Source organism: Danio rerio, chromosome 13 (assembly GCF_049306965.1).
Source record: "Danio rerio strain Tuebingen ecotype United States chromosome 13, GRCz12tu, whole genome shotgun sequence".
NCBI classification, from domain to species: Eukaryota; Metazoa; Chordata; class Actinopteri; order Cypriniformes; family Danionidae; genus Danio; species Danio rerio.
The window spans coordinates 36,172,812-36,196,592 of NC_133188.1; the positions used below are offsets into that span (position 1 = coordinate 36,172,812).

The 23,781-nt window shown below is 35.0% G+C and overlaps 1 protein-coding gene across 1 annotated transcript in view; it reads left to right on the plus strand.

Moving 5' to 3' along the window:
* Positions 1 to 284: 284 nt before the first annotated feature.
* The window catches only part of sobpa (sine oculis binding protein homolog (Drosophila) a), a gene marked incomplete at its 3' end in the record, with an annotated part of 61,907 nt that continues 38,410 nt past the window's right edge, over positions 285 to 23,781 (plus strand). Inside the window, 4 exon segments of the mRNA NM_001098618.1 lie at positions 285 to 380; positions 11,548 to 11,619; positions 14,009 to 14,144; positions 21,103 to 21,300. Coding sequence (NP_001092088.1) covers positions 285 to 380; positions 11,548 to 11,619; positions 14,009 to 14,144; positions 21,103 to 21,300 — 502 coding nt within the window.

Consider the following 23,781-nt stretch of genomic DNA (forward strand, 5'->3'; position numbering starts at 1 on the left):
CTCCCCCTGTCTGGCTCGCTCTTTTTTCTCAACCTCTCGGTTGGCTTTCCGTGAGGGCTCGATCCTGCTCGCGCTCAGACCGCTGAGAAATAGCGGGCAGAAGATGGCTGACTCGACCGGGCACCGTGAGCCCGCAGCAGCAGCAGCAGCATCAACTTCACCGGGGCTTCTCACGCGCCTGCCATTCGCTGCCACTCCGCAACTCTGAAACCGCCCCGCCTCGCTCCGTGCCGTGCGCCCGCGGGGTTTTCACCCCTAAATATTGACTGAGATTTAAAGAAAACATGGCTGAGATGGAGAAAGAGGGAAGACCTCCGGAAAGCAAGAGGAGCAGAAAGCCAGCTCACCCTGTGAAGAGGGAAATTAACGCAGAGATGAAGGTAGGTTGTGCGTGCGCGCGCGCTCTCTCACTGGCGCCCATAAAGGCTTGTCATTTTTGGATGCGTTGAGCGCACCGCCGCTCCGCCCTCGGACTGAATATAGAGAACCGATTCATTCAAGCGCTGTGTGTTTGGGGTTAATCAGCTAACTTTGATTTTTTTCTTTTGGTTTGCAGAACAGGTCGGCATTATTTTCCTCCCGTTTCTATTTCGAGCTTAATTCAAACACCTTCCAAGCCATTCATTTCCAGATGATCTGATTTGTTTGTATTGCATTATAGGTTTTATCTAAACACACATGTATATGATTTTTCCAGTCGTATACATGTGAAATGTTCCCAGTCACACCATGAGATGATTTAGAGTGAAATCCCCTTGTTGGCTTCGCTGTAGTTGATGGAAAATCCAGTGCGTCAGTCTCCGCGTCAAACTGCTGCGTTACTACTACTACTACTAGCGCGTTACTATCACTCAGCCCAACAACACAAGCCTCAGAACAGAGTAAAAACTCAGTATTGAAACGGAAAGCATGCTGGAAGGGTGCAGCTGTCCAGCTGTTCTGACGCTGGCTACTCCAGATGTGCATCTGTTCAACACTGACGGAGCGCTGTCTGCTTGTGACAAACGCACATTTTAATTACCTTTTGGGGGTATTTTGAACATGCAGGTATAGTTTAGTGTATTTAAGAACAGGGGGATTCTTCACTTTTTTGTTCTGTTTGAGCAGAGCCGTGTGTTTGTGTTTTGAAGGCGCACACAGGCGCTTTGTCTCCTGGTTTTGTGGTGCTCATTGTCTGAAGCGTTTGCATCAGCTGCCCTGCAGCCTGATGTTTTGAAAACGCCAGAAATTGACTGTGCGTTTTTTCCACATCAAACTACATCCCGGGTGATACCTTAGTTGTAGATAGACTCATTTCCTTATTCCTATTGTTAATCTGATAACGTGTTTAGGCTGCTGTAAAGGCGCGTGTGGCTTTGGTGAAATTGCTCCGTTCTCTCTCTTCTTGTCAGTGATTATTTGACTGAGCTGCGCGAGGCTCACCGCTCCGCCGGGGCTCTAAATTTGACAGATATTGATCGACCTGTAGCGGAGAAACACGCGTGCGTCTCTCCAGTCTCCTTAAACGCCAGCGATCTTTCAGTTTGACGTAGCTCACTCACACACAGAGAGGGAGAGTGATAACTGAAGGATACAATGCAGAAACAGACTTATTGTGGAGCTTGCAGGCTATGTGCGAGGTTTGAATTATTGGGGGGGTAGAGAGCTCTGAAGCGTAATTATTAAACCATTCTTAAAAATTATATATATCATTATAAAAAGGAAAAATATATTATAAAAGGAAAATAAGTAAATTAAGTATAAGAGTTATAATGCTATAATACTGTCATGAGGGTCTACGACCATTGTGGTATCATTTCCTGTTTATGTTTAATGAATAAATCCTCACACTGACTTTAATGTTTTTTTAATAAGAGGTCTATACTTAAAAGAAGTACTGAAAAGAACTGATTTACTGCTTTTTATAGAAATAATAATAAAACACACATTTTCTCCTGACATTATAGCATGTTTCATCAAATTCATATGAATTCAGATTAATTTAAAAGCTCAGAAATCATTTATCCAAGAGATGTGTATTATCTGCATGAATCACAAATGTAATTAGTTTAGAAAAACTGTTTATCCTTAAAAAAAAGACTTCTCTGACCTGTGATTTTATGTTTGCAGTGTGTTTGCTGTTTGTTCATCAATGAATTGATTTGAAAATCTCATCACTGCCTGTGCAACAAGTTTGCGATGTCCTTCAAACTGACCTTTCATTTAATAAGGAATCAATTTTTATACAATCGCTTTTCGACAGCGAGAGATTAGAACAAATATCACTGAATGTTCAAATTGATGAATGTGTTTCCTGTTTGTGCATTTGCTTCCTATACTGATAGTAAAAACCGAAACAAAAAAAACATGCTTTAAAATAAAACTCCACTCAAACTGTAATATAATCCTTTAGGTTACTGAACGAGAGATTAAAGTGCAACACAATTCGTTGATTTCTCCTTGTACTTCAAGTCTGCCACACATTGTTTAGTCTTTGCTTTCTTGAGAAATCCACTACTTGCATCTCCAAAGGTCTGGAGGTCTGAGTGTTGGCGTTGTCAGAGGTGTAGTTTGTGAGAGTCAGGCACAAGTCTGTCATTTCAGTCGTAGAGTTGTCATTTTTACCACATGACTGTGGATGAAGCAGTTCTCAGCCACGATTTTGACAGAGAGTGGACCATTAGACCACATTTCAACCCACCCAACTATTTAAGGCCAAGCTCTCTCCAGACAGCAACCTGCAGTTGTTGTCAGCAATTCGCTTTTCTCACTGTGTATATTCCTCCTGTGCACCACTTAAAAACACATGCATTAAAAAATCCTTTTCCATTAGCATCACACATCCTTTAGTGCAAGCAATAATGCTTTGTGGGTATATGTATAGTCATATAATAGCCACACATCATAACAAAACATAGCTGGTAGTCAGAATTGGCTAAGCAAAAATTGGCTGAGCATGCTGGGTAATAAGTGGTGCTTCAGTATACATACAGTATACACATATTGAAAATTAATTAGCCTCTAATATGTCTTTTATTATTTTTTTTTAAGATGGACTAAAACATTAAAATCATGTCTCACTTATGTGCTTCATCATTATAGGAGCTTCTTAAATAACTGCCAGAAGTTTTTCCCGTAATTGCCTCCGTTATCCTGTAACACACAGGTGTTTTTCAGCGACAACCACCCACATCTCACCCTGTGATCCCTCCACAAGTTAAATGCCTCTTTGCAAAAATGAAGAGTAGTCATGTGATGAAGAGATTGACTCTTGATCTTAAACACTAATGCTTGTAATGTCAGGCACCTTGCATAATTCCAACAACACAAAATCACATTAGCAAGAAAATTAACATATTTTTGCCTGAAAGATAAGTTTAAAGGGTACTCTCAGAAAAAAAGGGGGTGGTGCATTTTAACCCTTTAGGGATTTAAAAAATGTAGAAAGATGTATATTTTGAATGGATACTGTCCAACTGACAGCTTTTGTATTTTGTATGTGCTTTTAAATGATCTTTCAGTCAAAACATGTTAATTTTTAAAGTAAAACTCTGAAACAGAATAGAAAGTTTCTATGTATTTTTCTAAGAGTATATCCCATGTAAATATATATGGAATCCCCTGCAGTACATGCAAGGCTGTATCATTTAAACCCATATGTATGCTTACACATTTGTGTAGTGTATACATACAGTCTGATATATTTAACCATATGTAAAATGGGGATTGCATTATTTTCAGGTAGCAAAATAATCCTATAATCATTTCTATTCCTCTCTTCTCACTACCGCAATCAGTTTTAAGCCAATCAATGCAAAGGAAAGACACATCGTAATTACAGTATTTTAATTCCCAAAAAGCATTTACGTTCTCAGAGTTATAGGAATTAGAACTTGTTGCCATAAAATTGCATAATTCAATGTCTGAGAATATGAAAATATCCAAGTGGAACAATTGGTTGTGAAGGCAGCTTATGATTTAACATGTTAATTTAAAGAATTAGTTAAGGAAAAGTCACATTCAAATGACCAGCACGCTTAACAGATCTGCCTTAGACCTTTATAGGTCATAATAGTTCATTTGGTTATAATGCAGTGTGAGGTTTTTGTCTCATTTGTATGTATTACGTAATTTAATTTATACAACAGTCCAGAAAATAAAAAGTTAATATTCTGTGATATTTTAGACACACTATTGTCTGTTTTTGCTTAGTTTTTACTGCAAAAATGTTTTACCCACAGTTTTGAAAAAGTCTTTATTTTGAAACATCGAAACTGAAATTTGAAATTGAGACTGAGTGAAAAAATTATTTAAGTCATTCAAGTCAACATTTAATTGCCACAAACTGCAGTTCTAGCTTCATAGATTTTTTCATATATTTATTTCATATATATATATATATATATATATATATATATATATATATATATATATATATATATATATATATATATATATATATATATATATATRTGTGTGTGTGTGTGTGTGTGTGTGTGTGTGTGTGTGTGTGTGTGTGTGTGTATATATATATATATATATGTGTGTGTGTGTGTGTAAGTGTGTGTGTTTTAGTGTTAGGCGATGTCGACCGATTTTGCATCGTACGATGTCTAATGTGAAACATCGCGATAGACGATGGCATCGTCATAGGCGGAGGTGAATAAATTATTTATGAATAATAAATTAATTTGTAGCCTATCGTTTCAATAACCTGACCCGCATGGTCTTTGTTTTACCCATAAGCAAATCTTAAATAAATAAATATAAGTTACCCTCAAATTACCACTTGTCAATCACTTTTTCCGCAGGAGGTTGGTCGGTAAACAAAAGTGCACAACCAACAGTATCTGAGGTTTTCACTAAAATTATTAAGTACAAGTGTGAAAGTGAAAGAAGTGTACTGATGCTGTGACACGTGACCTGATAGATTCAAAAGATGGGGTGGAGGATCGGTGATGCCGGCTCAGCATTGTGTTGTCTATTGGCTATCGGCGATGAACGATGGCATTGTCTACTGCCCAACCCTAATATATATATATATATACATATATATATATATATATATATATATATATATATATATATATATATATATATATATATATATATATATATATATATATATATATATATATATATATGTGTAAAATCTATGAAACTAGAACTACAGTTTGTGGCAATTACATGTTTGATACGGGTTTCCTCCGGGTGCTCTGGTAACCCCCACAGTTCAAAGACATGCGCTATAGGTGAATTGAATAAGCTAAATTGGCTATAGTGTATGTGTGTGACCTCAACAGTGTATAGGTATTTTTCAGTGTTGGGTTGCTGGAAGGGCATCCCTGCGTAAAACATATGCTGAATAAGTTGGCAGTTATTTCCTCTGTGGCGATCACCTGATTAATAATGGGACTAAGCCGAAAAGAAAGTGAATATATAAATATATATGTAATCTACGTTTTATTTATTCATTCAACCTTTATGTTTCATTTCATTTTCCTTTGGCTTTGTCTCTTTATTCATCAGGGGTCACCACAGTGAAATTAACCACCATCCAGTTATCCAGTGTATGTTTTACACAGCAGCTGCTCTTCCAGCTGCAACCCAGTACTAGAAAACATCCATACATACTCATCCACTCTTCAAAGGAATAGTTCTATATAGAACCAAAAATGGTTCTATCAAGCACTTCATATATGGAACCCTAAAAAGGTTCTATATAGAACCATTTTTGGTAAAAGGTTCTACTGGCCAAGTATAGAACCTAAAGGTTCTACATAGAACCTTAAGGAACCCTTTTTTTAGAGTGCACACACACTATGGCCGATTTAGTTTATTAAGTTCACGTACACTGCATGTCTTTGAACAATGGGGGAAACCAGAGCACCTGAAGGAAACTCAATCAAACACAGGGACAACATGCAAACTCCACACAGAAATGCCAAATGGCTCAGCTGGGACTCAAACCAGAGATCTTCTTGCTCTGAGACAACAGTGCTAACCACTCAGCCCCCATGTCGCCCCTAGATGTTTATTAAAACTTTTTAAAGTAAGCCAATCTTTTTTGGAGCTGAAATAAATGTTTGGTAAATACATCAAGATCAATTTAGATGCAACTTGTGAAACAAATTTATCACAACTATTATAACCTTAAAGTTTATATGTAATAAATTAAGCTAAATCAAATCAAATAATTCTTTCTTTAGCAACTTTTTGAAATATGTTTTTAATGATTTTTGCCTATAACATAATTTCTCAGCCTGATTAAGTATGCAACTAATTAGACTAGTTAATTGCCTTATTGTGTAAGTAATTAGATTAAAACGAGTAATTCCTCAACAGCCTCAACTGTAGCATATTCTCCCTAAAATCCCAAACAGTATTGAAATTGATTGATTGCTCAATTAATATCTTATTTTAACACATATATATATATATATATATATATATATATATATATATATATATGGTTTTCTAAATCATTACTTTTGGTTTCCAAAATCCTGAATACATGCCTCCATCCATAAACAACATCCCATACGTCTTCACCAGGCTCATAAAGGTGTCCTATAAACCCCGTGCAGAAACTCCACACACACAATAGGTACAGCAGACAGAGGCCAGTGGTCCATGTATATGCAAAACGCCACAGACAAACAATGTTCGTGTGTCACACCCCACGCAACACGAAAAACAGGAAACGCTAAAGCCATGGAGACAAAACAAAACTTTTCCCCAAACATTTGCGTCAACAGACATAGATCGGGTTCAGTGGAATCAAAGCTAAATTTGATACGCGGTGTCCAGTATCCAGAGCGAGGGTCTGTTCGAGGGGTCTGAGATACATGTGCGAACAGGTGTTGAAAATCACAGCCACGTTCAATACTTCCATCCAGCTGCACCATCAAGACCCGTCTCCAGTTTTTTTTTGTTGTCAACTTGAAAGATTCAATAGCTTGTACATGCACAAACAAAGCTTACTGTAACACATAAAGAGCGTGTGTGTGTGTGTGTGTATGTGTGTGTGTGTACAAATACAATCTGCGTTTTTACTCTGCACTTCTCTCTTATTGCCTCAGTGAGAACTTGAGACCTGAGCATTATGAATTTCTCCCTCTCATGTATCAGATTTCCACCAACACACACACACACACACACATACACACACAGCCTATGAGGAGTCCCTCGCTTTTTGGTGTGCTTTAAAACGAGCCTTTGTTTCATTTTTCTCTTACATGCAAAAATGGCAAAGAACAAGAGCAATACGGTTGATTGTTCACAATGTGGCCTTGCGGAGGATTATACCTCCGAGAGGGAGATACAGAAGAGACGTCTGACAGTGTTGCTTTCATGTGCGTCTGGTAAAATAAGCCCCGTGCTGGTGATTGCCCCGACCGAGAGGGGGATGAGGAGAAAGGAATGTATACAGCAATAGGCAGCCTAAGCTGTAAAAACTGAAAGCTGAGAATACAGGCCGGATCGGATATCAAGGAAGGTAGATGGAAATGAAAGCAGAGCATAGTGGTGCTGGGGGAGAAAGAAAGAGAGCGAGAGAGCGTCAGAGAGAGAGAGAGAGAGAAAGTGATATTCAGTGAGAGAGGGACAAGAGAAAAAAGCAAGAAGGGAATGGAAAAGTGTGGGTTGGGAGGAGAGAGAGGAGGAAAGTTGGTGAAGGGAGGAGGGAATTTTATCATGGTGTACAGTGACCTACTCATGTTTCGAAGCGCAGGGTGTCTGATTCCTCCCGCCGTCACAATCACGACACACAGAGAGAGAGAGAGGAGATTTGCTGCTAACGATCTTGTAATTTTTTCTCTGTCTTCCCAGTTGATTTTGTTTTTTGTATGGAAGGAAATATAGTGTTTAAAAATTAAATACAGTGCATTATATTGGGGGTTTTATCAGAGTTTGTGTAACTATTGGGTGGCCTTAAGAGGAAGGAGTGCAGGGATTTACAGATTGCATTTATGTGTGTGTGGAGTTTTGACTGAACACAAGCTGATGTCTGAAAGACAAACACAAGCAAATATGAGGATGTTTTAAATTGTTTTGTTTTTTTACTGGGGAATGTAACAACCTTGCTAAATCTAGTTACTAGTGCCATAACTACTTGTGATGGTCATTTGCATGATTTGTGAATACATTGGAAAGAATAATTCTAGTTTTTAATATTAATAGTGTTTACCCCCACTTAAGTGTTTACATGTTTATATGTATATATATATATATATATATATATATATATATATATATATATATATATATATATATATATATATATATATATATATTTTTTTTTTTTTTTACATTATCACCTATCCAATTTTTAGGAACAACAAATAATAATTTGACTTCTAGTTGATCATTTGGTATCAGAAGTGGCTTATATGAAAGGCAAAGGCCTCTAGATTATGCTTATTTTACCAAAATAAAATATGATTAAGCCTTGATTTAACTATTCATTTAGGACAGTAAGGTCTGGCTTTGTTTAGACAAAAGTTTTGTCACTTCACAGAAATGATGTACAATATAGTAAATAAAGTCATAGTGCTGTGGAAAATGAATGAATATTGTGTATGACTCCGATGAGCTTGGACGACTGCATCCATACATCTCTGCAATGACTCAAATAACTTATTAATAAAGTCATCTGGAATGGCAAAGAAAGCGTTCTTGCACGACTCCTAGAGTTCACCAAGATTATTTAGATTCATCTTCAATGCCTCCTCCTTCATCTTACCCCAGACATGCTCAATAATGTTCATGTCTGGTGACTGGGCTGGCCAATCCTGGAGCACCTTGACCTTCTTTGCCTTCAGGAACTTTGATGTGGATGCTGAAGTATGAGAAGAAGCACTATCCTGCACAAATGTCTTGATTCCTCAGGTTGTTGATGTTGGCATCCACTCTGCAGATCTCTCGCACGTCCCCATACTGAATGTAACCCCAAACCATGATTTTTCTTCTGCCACTTTTCCAAATGATCTACTCGAAGTCAAGTTACTATTTGTTGCTCTTACAACTGGGATCTTTTCATTTTATAGATAACATTGTTTAGACAAATAAACAAATAAATAGATAAATAAATGTACATATGTTTTTGTGTTATATATACAAAATTTTAAAAGCTCAATTACAGTTAATGATTAACAGGTAAAATTAACTAATCAAATGACAAAAAAACTTTAAATGTTTTTTTTTTAAAAGTGTTTACATTTTCCTAAAAGTTGTTTTTATTAAAATTGTCAAATTTAAACTTCAGCCAATCAGTTTTGACCAATGATAACATATATTTTCATTTTTCAATCTGATGTCATATTTGGGAAGTGAAGTGAAGTCATTTTTCACTACTGTATTATTTTTAAATTGAAAAAACATTTTGCAAGTGACTTTTATTCAAAATGTTGGTCCTTACTCTTGAAACAAAAAATCACAAATAAAATATGTGAAGTACCAAACGCGTACCATATTTAAGTTAATTTGAATACTATTTTTGCAATTATTATCCATGAATTTTTAAATGTATTTTCATATTTCTTTATTCTAAATCTCTAGGAAATATTTTTGGTACATCAAGAAGTAAGGTTTGTTATGAACATTCGAAAAGCTAATTTAGCTAGAAATAGTGCTTAAAATTTCATTAAAATGCAGTATTAAAGTCTCATGATTAAATAGAAAATGAGGCATATAACTTCAAAAAAGAACCATCCCTTTCATTAGGCTGCTACAGGCCTGTAAAAAAAAAAATATATATATATATATATATATATATATATATATATATATATATATATATATATATATATATATATATATATATATATATGTTAAAGCCAGAATTATTAGCCCCCCATTGATTTTTGTTTCTTTTTTAAATAATTCACAAATGATGTTTAAAAGAGCAAGGAAATTTTCACAGAATGTCTGATAACATTTTGAGAGAAAAAGGAGAAAGCCTTATTTGTTTTATTTCGGCTAAATTAAAAGCAGTTTTTAATTTTTTAAAAACCATTTTAAGGTCAAAATTATTAGCCCCTTTAAGTTATATTTTTTTCCAATAGTCTACAGAACAAACCATAGTTACATACAATAATTTGCCTAATTACCCTAACCTATCTAGTTAACATAATGAATCTAGTTAAGCCTTTAAATGTCACTTTAAGCTGTATAGAAAAATATCTAGACAAATAATAATAATGAATAAAATAACTAATAATTCTGACTTCAGCTGTATAGTGTATTAATATTTTGTATTTTGTAGTATTTTTGTTTGTTTCCTTTTAAAAGGTTTTCTTAAAATATCTTACACACTGCTCTATTTTTAATAATAATAATAATAAAGAATCGCTGTGCCTAAAGCTTAGAGTGACCTCACCTTTGACCCTGTGCTGATGACGCGTGACCTCTTGTTAGGGGTGTAATTCAGGTCAGCCCTCCGGAGGAAACTCTGGCCACCTCTAAACGGTGCTCCCAGACGATCAGAGCTCCAGAAGTGGCCAGAAACACTTTATAAGGCGGCTCAGGTGATGCAGGATTGATCTGTGCTGTGCTGATACAGTCTAGTAGGGTTTCCTGTGGACGGGGTGTAATTACCGCATTGTACCTGACCTTGTGAACTTCATCCTAAAGCACACGCCTCACCTTACAGACCAGAGACACAGGACAGACCCCTGCTGGACACACCGCGCAAGTGCAAAAACGAAACGCCAAAGCGATACACTACAGCCAATACAAGTGCTTTTCATCCCTCTTGAGATTTTGAGATCTTAAGTGCTTTTTTTCCTTCTATTTTTAGAGTATTATTTGTCAGCCTAATGTAAAGAACACACAAAAATAAATCTAAACTGTTTATTTTGTCGAATTTGATCAATTTGTGACTGTAGATTTCAATGACAATATGCTATTATTGTTTTGTATTGGTAACTTTTATCTCATCCGGCATTGAGCCATACATCTCCACCTCAGCACCATGTAGATTTTTCACAGTTTCATTTATATTTACATTCTGAATACTTTAAAAGGAAGATGTCTTCACACACAATTATATTCAGCATTTATTTTATTTAACAAAAAAGTGTTTTCAGAATTAGTAAAAAAAAAAGAGAGATACACAAAACCTTCCCTTTAAAAACTTATTTTGTGAAAATTAATCAAGATTTTTGAGTCTGATTTTATGTGTTAAGATTTGCTAAAATGTTTGCAAATGTGCACGTATATGAGAAAAAGAGTGCCTCATTTACATATTTAAACAGCATTTTACTAATACAAAAATATTTGCATTTCTTAATGAAATAATGTAGAAATACACTGTACAGCAATCTAGGAGGACTTGGAAAGCATTGTTATGTCTTGATAATATTAAATATATTGTGTATTTGTTTAAAATGAATGTCAGTATACAGAATGCTTTTTTGAATATGGCAATATTGTGATTTACAATTTAATTTTTTAATGCCCATGCAAAAGACTTTAAATATGTATAACTCCAACAACAGATAAGAACAGAATACTGATTGATTGACAGATGTATGTTTGATTGACAGTTGTTGACTCATGTCTCATCAGGTCCCGTCCAATCGGCCCCTCCCAGGGGCGGGGCAGGCAGGCAATCTCCATGGCAACTCGCCCTACTTGATGGTGAGAGCCTCCCTCAGATTGACTAAAACAAACAAAATGACAAAAAAATGATATGGAAATATAATAAATAAGCAAATATATGATGTTTTATGCTTCTTTATGGTATGAGAGATTGTAAAAAACTGTGAAAACCATGAAAATTTAGTTTTTTTTAGTTTTGTCATTTACACATTTAATTTAATCTGTAATATAAACTTACTTATAGCTTCTATAGATAAGAAACCAACACTTTGTTTTCTCTTAGGCTGGATATTAATTTAGATTTAAAAGCTCAAATTTTAATTTGATTTGATTTATGGTTCAATTCTCGATTCTTGATTTGATTTAGTGAATATAGATTTTATACAAATGCTGTTGTTTTTTCAGTTTACAAATGTTAAATTAATGAAAAGAAATCACAGACCTGTACATTACCTTTGTTTATGTTTTTGTTTAGTCATAATATAGATTTACTGTATAGCTTTTGAGAATAGACATTGACTTAATCACAATGTTTTTTACTTCTACTTGTTTGCTCTTTACACACAATACAAGCTATTTTTAGTCATTACGACAGCATTTACGAATACATTCATTTCTTTATTTTGAGATTATTCTTTAAAATGTTTAAACTTTGAAGAATTAAAAATTATAAAAAAAGATATATACAGTAGGATTTTACTTCAAAACAATTTTTACTCACTTTTTTGTAAGTAAATTTCACTGACAAGGAAACAAAACATATTTGTCGGTTGTGAATGTGAGAGTGTATGGGTGTTTCCCAGTACTGGGTTGCAGCTAGAGGGACATCCGCTGTGTAAAACACAGGCTGGATAAATAGGCAGTTCATTTTGCTGTGGAGACCCCTGATGAATTAAAGGACTAAGTCAAAGGAAAATGAATGAATATAATTTGACTTATACTTTATATGTGAAGCCAACACCGTGTGTTCACTTGGCTGGACATCGATTCAGATTCACAAGCTCAGATTTTGATTTGATTCAATTTATGATTCCATTCTTCATTGTTGATTTGATTCAGTGAATACAGATTTTATACAAATGTTATAGATATTTCATTTCACAAATGTCCAATTAATGAAAAGAAATCACAGGCCTGTAAATTACCTCTGTTTATGTTTTTATTTCGTCCCAATATTTCCAAATTTATGGCTTTTGAAAATGGATAATCAATGACTTAACACCTTTTATTTCGTTTTGCTCAGAACCTGTGTGCTCTCTACACATAATAAAATAAAAATACAGCATTTATAAAAACATTTGTTTCTTTATTTTGAGATGATCCTTTAAATGTTTAAACAATAGAGATTTAAATACATGGAAAAAAGATATATAAGATATTTTACTTCAAATCTATTTTCACTCACTTTTCTGAAAGTATTAGTAAAATTTCACAAAAGTGACAAAAAAAACACTCAAAAATATTTTGTTGCTTGTTCAAACTACTTTAAAATGTTTGTGACAACTTTTTAAATTGTTTTAATTGTTTAATGTTCAATTCACTTAAATTTCATTGATTTGTGTTGAAGGAACCTGATATTTTTATAGCGAACAAATAGCACCAGACTCTTACAAATAAATAGAAGAACCATTTTGGGTTCCTTAAAAAACTTCCAGGGTACATTTCTTAAATCAACCAATTATTTTTTTATAGTGAAATATATTTTACATCCAAAGAACCCTTTTTTACTGTAACAAACCCGTTGTGGAATTTTAAGATTGTATGCTTGTTATAGATGGACCAATCATTCATCTTAAGAGTGCAGAATAAAGTAATACTCCCGTAAAACATACTTCAATAATAAATGAAACACTGTGCTCCATCTTTTATGCTGAGATATGTTGAAGATGCATGTCTTCTGCTCTGATTTGTTAAAAATGCTCCTTTTCTCTGGGTCTCTGGATTAGTGTTGTTTGCGAGATGCTTGTTTGATGCCCTGGTCAATCTATAGCCTCTCCAGATTTTGTTCTTAAAGGGATATGGAGCGGAAACGTTTGAAGCTATTTTCAGTCAGATTTTGTCCATGGATGAGCTAGTGGATTTCTTGGATGCTACTTCTGGCCTTGGTTCACAGCAGCCATGCAAACATAAGATTCCCTGTGGAGATTTTTGTTTATCTGCATTGCAAAATCTGCCACTCAGAGTTGTTTTTTACATTGATTGTTTCAGTGCAGTACACCTCCCAAACAGACTGCAATTATTCACTCTTTCACAATTCCTCTGCGTATGTGTGTGTGTGTGTTTGTGTGTGTATGCTTGTCAGGATAAATGTGTTATGAAAGCAGCAATAGTTTTAGGAGAATTAATCCCTGAGAATGATTAGAAGTTTGTTTGATAGATTGAAAAAAAAAGATTGTAAATTGTATTTTATTGCCCTGTTTCTCTGCAGAGTTTTGCTGAAAACACCATGAATGAGTTACTTGGATGGTACGGATACGATAAAGTGGAGTTACGAGATTCGGACGACATAGAGATCCGCAACTATCCTGACGGAGAAATGCGGCAACACATCTCTGTCCTGAAAGGTGAGATCTGATGCAGATACACCACTTTACCCTTGGCACACAGGAAAAGGAGGATTTACACAAAGAATATGCAGTGAATGGCAAAAAACTCTCATGATTGAATGAAAATAGTACACTATTTGTCAAAATGTTATTTTTTGACTGTATAAATTTATTTTCTGGGTTTGTCATAAATTATGGTACAAATCCTGGTACTGAACTGCCAGTATTTTATTTTTCAGATTTAGGTTATTGTATGGATTATGGTTTCGAATTAATTAACATTTTATTTAGTGATTTTAGAAATTCTTTTCAACCAGTCATTACATCACGAAAAATGTAAAGTATACATAAAAATATTTAAGAAATGTTTCTTGAGCACCAAATGATTATATCAGAGTAATTTCTGATTGATCATGTTAAACTGGAGTCTAGAATAATAATGATGAAAATGAAGTTGTCGTTTTGTATTTGGACTTTTGTACTGTTTTCCTTTGCTTCAGGTTCATGAATACATAACAAAATTAACTCAATTATTAGCCCCTTGTTTATTTTTCCCCCAATTTCTTTTTAATGGAGAGAAGATTTTTTTCAACACATTTCTAAACATAAGTTTTATTAACTCATTTCTATACAGCTTTTAGTGACATTTAAATGCTTAACTAGGTTAATTAGGTTATCTAGGTAGGCAGGTTAGGGTAATTAGGCAAGTTGCTGTATAATGATAGTTTGTTCTGTAGACTATCAAAAAATATAGCTTAAAGGGTCTGAGAATTTTGACCTTAAAATATTTAAAAATAATAATAATAATAAGACTTTCTGCAGAAGAAAAAATACTATTAGACATACTGTGAAAATGCCCTTGCTCTTATAAACATAATTTGGGAATAATTTAAAAAAGAAAAAAAAATCAAAGGGGGTTTAATAATTCTGATTTCAACTGTATGTTACATACATGCGCCATCTTACCTGCCACCAAGTTAATGCAGGCAGAAACATGAATAACAGCATAGTGAGTTGCAAGTCTAAAAGTACAGTATTTTTGCATTTATTCATTTTCTTGTCGGCTTAGTCCCTTTGTTAATCTGGAGTCGCCACAGCGGAATGAACCGCCAACATATCCAGTATATGTTTTTATGCAGCGGATGCCTTTCCAGCCGCAACCCATCTCTGGGAAACATTCACACACACTCATTCACACTCATACACTACGGAAAATTTAGCCTACCCAATTCACCTGTACCGCATGTCTTTGGACTGTGGGGGAAACCGGAGCACCCGGAGGAAACCCATGCCGCAAACACAGGAAGAACATGCAAACTCCACACAGAAACGCCAACTGACCCAGCCGAGGCTTAAACCAGCGACCTTCTTGCACTGAGGCGACAGCACTACCTACTACTTACATAATATTTCATTAATATTAATTTTATTTTTCTACATTCTTAATCAAACATTTGCCCAAAAGTAATTAATAAAGTGAGCTAAATAAAGTAAGAAAATAATCACATGTGAATTAGTATTTTTTAGTAAAATTGAAAAAGACATTTTTATGTGGTCAGTATATACAAATTATTGATTGTATTTTCAGAAAAGGTACTATATCATGGTATACAGAATCTATAGTTTATCATCATACCCCTTTAAAATAATTACATTATTTTTCACACAGCCCGAAATTAAATCACATCCCAAATAACTTTTCCAGCCTATGTTTGATAGCCTTTTCTGTGTCTTTCTACAACTTTATCCCGAAGGCGTTTTGAAAGCAGGGTGTAACGTTAGTAAAGTTATAGATTTTCACAGGGTATGATGATTTTCTATAAGGACTAATTAGCGTTATGAAGATATGAGATGACTAATATCGGGATATAAATTTTTAATGTTTTCCAGGTTGTCATATTGAAAATGCCATTTTTAGTTGAGAACAGTGCTGTGTAAATGACTCCTTAATCTAGACACAATTCTCACCTTGTTTGTTGCCACACGTACTGATTATTCCCACGGTTCGCTTGTTCTGTCCTCATTATCACTTTTTTTTTCTTGACTTCAGTTCAGTGTCTTACATTTTTGTGCTGTTTTGTTATTGCCTGAGCTCTCCGGTGTGAGCTATCTTTCTTGTTTTTGTGTTTAGTAAAAGAAGTACTGCAAATAGGTCCCTCTACACTTGATTTGTTTGGCCTGCCATGTCAATTAGTAGTGGCGAGATGAAGGTGCAAATAGCTTTGAAGCTTTTCATCCAGATGTGTTGAAAAGTGGTTCATTTCTCAAGCCTTTGAATGCACATAAGGGACACCTGCTGGTCACTGCAAATTTGGTGCAGGAAAAAAAGGTCAGTAGATAGAAAGTGCCAGAATGTGTGTTTCTTGGCTGATGTGACATGAGTTCCTTTTAGCGTTTATGCTCAGGATTGCTTAATATTACATAATTTTGTATCTAGGAAATGTTTTGTTGAACATGATGGAGTTATTTAGGCAAAATAAATGTGGTAAGCGTTTAATGTGGACTAGACAAAAGCCAGTAAAAGTGCTTCAGCATAACTTGCCATCTTCTTCAAATCTAATATGATAATTTAATGCTCAAAATCAGGGTTGCCAGGCCTCAAAAAACAAAATCTGCACAATGACCAATCAAAACTGTCCCATTCCATGTTATAATGACCTTTCAGAGAGTTGAAACACGTGTATCACATTCCCATTTTTGTTGAGCCTGCAAACTACCTGCTGCAAGAAAATAAGCCAATTTCTTGGTGATTGGGTAGAAATTGTGAAGGAAATAAGCAATATGGAAGAATTTAAATTTATTCTGAGACTTAAAAAGACTTTTTTCTAAAACATTGGAAGAAATGGATTGATTACTGCCATTTAAACAACTGTTAAATGCATTGAATCTGCAACAATGTAAAATGTATTATTGTATTATTTTTGTTGATTAATTTATTATATTATTTGATGTGGAATACTCTATGTTCTGTTGAAAAACTTTTTAAAAAGTTTTCAATAAAAATAAAATAATAAAAAAAATTAGCCAATTTCTGCTGGACACAGTTTGAGATGGAGACTATAATGAAACTTTACAGTATTGTTCCTTTTACTGTCCAGCCTTGAGCATAAAACTCCTTGTTTTCTAGATAAATTTTGTATTAATATTATCTGTAGGGCGACATGGTGGCACAGTGAATAAAGCACTGTCACCTTATGGCAAGAAGGTCACTGGTTCGAGCCCCGGCTGGGTCAGTTGACATTTCTGTTTGCATGTTCTCCCTGTGTTCGCTTGGGTTTCCTCCAGATGCTCTGCTTTCCCCCACAGTCCAAAGACATGCAGTACAGGTGAATTGAATAAGCTATATTGGCCAGAGTGTATGAGTGTGAATGACTGTGTATGGGTGTTTCCCAGTACTGGGTTGCAGCTGGAAGGGCATCCGCTATGTTAAACATATGCTGGATAGGTTGACGGTTCATTCTGCTGTGGTGATCCCTGATGAATACAGGTACTAAGCCGAAAAAAATGAATGAATTAATATTATCTGTTTTTAGCATTGGTTTTTGGTCTGCAACCCAGTTAATATTCAAAGAAAGTTTTAGCACCTACCTATACCTTCTGGACGCTATGAACACTTGACACTAACATGCAAAACATGCATTTTTATATCTTATTATCATCCTTTAATTCCCGATAGGTCCACTGCAGCAGGTTAATTTCACAAACCTGTTTGCCACCACAAAGAGTCTAGAGGGAATTCTGGGATGATAATAAGACACAAAATCCTGACAAGGACAGGACCGAAAACAAGAACTGTCAGATTTTAAACGTTGTTAAAAAAGTGCACAAATTCCAGAACTTCCTCTGCCGTTCCCCCGAGAGCAGCGTGATAAACCCACAGCTTTATCTGCACACCCTCCATGCCGTCTCCTGGCTGGCCTCCGTGCCAGAGCATTAGAGAGTCTTAAACTGTCAGCCATTTTTTTTGGCGGCCCTGTGGGGACAGAGAATGAGACGCCGAAACAATGAGCTGGCTAATTCCTCACTAAGTCCATACTCCAGCCTCCATTAAAGAAAAATGGTGATGTAGGCATTAGACGGCTCCCAGCTAACATGCTCTCAGCCCCATTTCTCCAGCCTACCACGCCTGCCATGTGACGCTCGTCGTAATTACTTTCCGCCGTCAGACAAATCCACCGCCACAGATTACGATATTTCACTATTGTTAGTTGACGTTGCTGGAAGTGGAGAGATTAGGCGAAGGACAATCAGACTTAATTAACTCGTTTAGCCGTGATCGTCTCTAAACGAGCGTGCAGTTAGTTACAAATGGGCTTTTCTGCTATCTGCCGGTTATCTGTTTGGCTGCCCTTGGTGAATCTTGTCTTATTTGCTGCAGGTGGGTTTGAGTGTTTGTTGTGTGAGAATGTCATCTCGAGATTCTGTAAGAGCTATTTAGTCAGTTTGCTGGCACGTAACAGGTCAAAACGCTAATGTGAGCTTTGGAGAGGTGTGCTTCGGATTTACTGCTAGAGCCTTAATGTAAGTTTAAATGACAAAGAGTTAGTAAAAATAAAAAAAAGAAGTTCATGTTTTTAATTACAGATGACAATGTCATTAATGATGTATATGCTTTGTAATGCTATTTTTTAATCACTTAATTATGTATTTTACTTTTTTTAATAGAAGTTTTTATGAAAACATAACACCCAATAGTGTACATCATACAGTGCTCAGCATATATAAGTACACTTCGTCACAAATATGTTTTTTAAATTCTTATTTTGAATAGGAAGCTCTACAATATTATATTTATACATATACATTAGATTAGTCAGTTCTGAAGCCAAATCTGGAGCTTAACAAAATAACTTTTGATAAAGGTCCAAAAACTTATACACCCAAATTTATATGTTATAGAAAAATATTAAATACAGACTTTAAATAGAAGAAAAATCAAGAGAGGCAAAAAAATTGAAAAATTTTGTTGAAATTTTTGTAGATTGTAATATATATATACATATTTTGTTTGATAATTGTATTATCTTTCTGGACATTAATTATATTATCTTTCTGGACTTTAATTGTATTATCTTTCAAATTTTAATTAGGTGTGGTGACTAAAATATTATTTAAATAAATATATCTGTTTAATAAATTTTTAATTTTTAGTTTAAATGCAACAAAAAAAAAAGCCTATATTCACTAAGAAATTAATAAAATTTTCATTTTCAAAATAGGGTGTACTCAATTATGCTGAGCACTGTATGTGTTAATAAAACTATCTCAGTGTTATTACTTGATACTAACTAGATCATACTACAAACAGTAGCGAACAATACAGCAATTATACAGCACCATCAAAAAAAAATCTCAGCCAGACTAATGAAATTAGAAACAAAATAGAATTACATGTAAAAAGAAAGGAGAAAACAAATTATTACAAAAAAAAAATATTACAGAGATATTGTTGATATATACATTTAAGGAAGTGGCCCTATAGTTTATCATACATCTTCTGTTTGAAAATCTAGAGAACCGTATAACCTTTTCAGCTTAAGGGCAGAAACCATGTCAGCTAACCATTCAAAACAAACCAAGAGGTGTCGTGGGTTTCCACTCCATTAAAATCACTCTCTTGGCCAGCACCATGCCAAACATAAGAGAGAGTTGTTGATGTTTAGGCCAAGTTAGAGCCTAGTCTGAAAATCCATTTATTCTACAACAATTTTAATGTCCATTTCGAAAGCCTGAATATAAAGTCCGAAGATACTTTTCCAAAAATCAGATACTTCTGAACAGGACCAGAACATATCACCATAGGTGCTGACCGCGCCTTTGTATCTATTACACAAAAGAGAGATAGAAGGATACAGCTTATTAAGTTTACATAATAAGGGTTTGATTGGTGTCTTCAAATGATGTGAAATGTTTCACAGCAAAAGCACACTTTGCTTGAGGGAAGACAAGTTGTTTGTATAAGAATAGCCAATAAGAAAATCACCAGATTTGCAGACGTTAAATGATGTGGGGAAAGACAAATGTAGGTCTTTCCCAGCAGTTTTGTTTTTTGTCATTAATAAAATAAATTGTCCTATTTACTTCTTTGTGTTTTGTTATCGTAATCAGGCTCAGCTAAATTCATACTACAACTTTGTATTTGTTAGCCCATAAATTGATGATTAGCTTCCAAATGTAAAGAGTTATCATTTATTGGAGCATCCATGAATGAAACTATAAGCGTCTGTACTCCTAATGCCCTTTAGTTCACCATTGTTGTCAAGTATGTGCCCATGAAATGGAACATTATCCATTTTTATTTGTAAAGTTATATTAAAACATTGATAATGAAGAAAATAAATGTGGTTTAGCATTTTCATACACCGAATATGTTGAATAAGCTTGCCATGTTTTAGTCAGTGTGAAAACTCATTCAACATCACTTTTGTAATTTAATATTTCCTACTAAAACGATTAATAATGATAATAATGTAATATAAATGCTTGATTTTATCCATTAAACAGTGTTACTTTGATGTTATATACTGTACCAGAGTAAGACTTGAATGTTGATAAAACAAAGCCCGAATAACCAAGTAACAATTGGAAAAATCCAGCCTGAGATGTCAGAGGAAGTAAAATGTTGCTGTTAGATTTTGAGTAAATGTTAAGAAAATATTATGGCTACAATAGCATGGACTCGTGATGATTTTGATTTCTTATGCAAAGTCCAATACTTGATTCCGATTGGCTGAAGAACATTCTAAGGTTATTCATGGCAGTTATTTTCAGATGAGTGCACAGTGAAGTAGTTCTAGGTAGCTCTAGTGTCAGTTATTCCTTACATATTGATTATGTTGAAATAATCATTTAAATTTTTTGACCTACCAATGGTATTTTGCTCAACAAATATAGATTCCGCTTACTTCACATATTTCACACCATGACTGATTTGTGAGACATAAATGACTCACCATCACCTCTCTCTCGTCTCTAGAGAACTCTTTGCCAAAAGCATCCACATTGGAGAACAGCAGTGGTTCTCCTCCACACGCCAACAGCTCTGGCTCTACTCCCACATCACGCAATGGAGTGACAGCCGAGTCGTCTGTAAACCCCTCCTCCTCAAAGGAGCACGGAGGCCTGCCAATCATAGTGCCCTTAATCCCGCCCCCTCTCATAAAAGCACCAGCAGGTAAGAATCACAGCCACGTTATCTGAGCATCAAACCTGCACACAGAAACTGTACAAAATATGTTTATCATAGGTCCATATGGGTTTTTCATACTTTCATACAGGTGAATGTACCTCCATGTATGTACTTTTATCAATAAGATTTGTGTTGAGATGTTTGCGCCTGGCAAAGTTTACTTAGTAATTGCTTGACCATTTGTATACATATAATATTGTTTATTTGCTAAAGACAGCAAAGCTGACTGTATTGAAGTCCTCATATGCTGAAATTAAACATGTATTTAACTGACTGTACATATATCAATCAGTATAGCATTACATTTTTATATCACTACTTAAATCTACATATGAATCTGTAGTGCAACGACAAAAACCATCTTTATATCAGAGCTGTTAATGTGAGTTTGCATCAAGAACTGAATTTCAAAGAAAATTGCCATATAATTATAGTAGGAAAATACACATATTGATTTGTCTCACAAAATCAAATACGTAGTAGTTTGAGTCATGAAAAAAAAGACTCTAATCAGACTTGTTTTTTACATTTACAGGCACGAATGAAAAACAATGCAAAATGTTCATTCTGATTCAAGAATAAACAACTTAGGGCCTATCCAAATACCCACAATACAGTCTTTGTCCTCGATCAATTGTCTGCTTACACAATGTATTTCCTGTATTTGCCCCAAGTGTTCAGGCATGGAGTCTGTGAGTGAGTGCAAAACTTTTGATTAACCAATGGCACACAATGTAGTGTTGTAAAAATGCAAGTAAAGCTTTGATGGCTTTAATTACACATTTAATACTTTACCCCTTTAATTAAGCATCAAAATTTCTTTTCAGTCATCCTTGTGAATGACATTTTAATTGTGGTGCTTCTAATTATGTGAAAAAAAGCAGTTGCAGCATTTTCTAAAATACTTTCTCAGTATCAATATGCAACACAATCTCAATGCAATGTTATTTGATTAAATTTACTTAAATTTCCTGATGAATGATGGGAAACAAGTTGTCACAAAAACTGATCCAAAGCAGTGTTAAGAGATGTGAGATTTTATTTGGATTTAGTGGCCTTTAAGGGCATTAGACTTTGCTACTTCCCAGATCTGGGACCCTTGCACACTTACTATCGCTGACATACACTTTCAAGTGGGCAAGACCACAAGAGTGGATGCATGAAGGATGTATTTAACACAGGCTCATTGGGAATACGTGCTCAGGGCTAAATCTTTGGAAACCGCAAATACATGCTTTGGCATACATTTGCAAACAGTTTCTGGGTAAAATGAGCATTATGCGGCAGTTTGACATCAGCATCTTTTGTTTTGTCTTTTGCTACAAGGGAATGGTATGCAAAAAGAAAGACCCACCCCTACTCAATATTTTGTTTCAGTTGGATGTACTACAGAAATAAACAGAAAACAGAAATAAAAGTCTTAAGGTCTTTGCACACTGAAGTCCGAAATTTTCGTATGTGTTTTATTTCGTATTCATATGTGAAAAATTTGTCACATAAACAAACATTTGCACACTGAGGCTGATGCAGAATCCATTACGAAAAAGGAAACACATTTCAGAATCAGTTCAAGCAGTGATACTTTATCCTCCTCTCTTGTCCAAAGTAGAAAAAGAACGATGAATATGCTACATATTGTATTCATCCAATTCTGCATAGAGAGGAAGGAGAGTTTAGCTCGTTATCAAAGAGCTGTGCTATGATTATCCCGAAATGCTTTAAAAGTTTATTATTTTGATACATTGCTTGTGATACTTCACACATTCATGTACGTAAACAAATCTTGAACAGAGATTGGCAATACCTATAGACATTATAATAGATGGAGGCCATGCTGATGTGTCGAAGAAACGGACCAAAATCGGACCATGCTTTCTGTTATAATTTCTGTGGTCAGTACTTTAAATGTCAACAGTGGAGGTGCGCCAGTCACTGATACCAGCATTTAGGGGTTCTCAACTGTTCGCCACTATCGTGTTTTTGTTTTATGCATTGTGTTTGTCATAAAGTTCTCTGTAGCTCAAATGGCGGCATTCTGTATTTAGCTTTTCACTTGTACGGTGGCTCTGAACTGTCAAAACTCTTCTCAAAGTGCTTTTTTGGATGCGAAAAATGGAAACAATCACACCCGGTTCTTATTTCTTTATGACGGATGAAAGTTTCGGTGGCAGTGTGTCAATACATTGAAATTTACTTTTTTTAAAAGTGTGAAAATTACGGACGAAAAAATTGGATTCAGTGTGCATTAACCTTTCTTCTTAAACTTCTGTTTCACATGGATTTTAAACATTAAACTTTAAATGGTTCTTTCAGGTGACTTGTTGTTTTAGACCTGGCCCTTTTTCTGCTTTAGATCAGTTCTTTTGGGCACTTTTAAACATGGCATTTTCATCCAAACCTATACCAAAAACAATCAGTCTGAAATCGCCAAAGTGGTCTCAAGTTGGCTTGTGGTGAAAATCATAA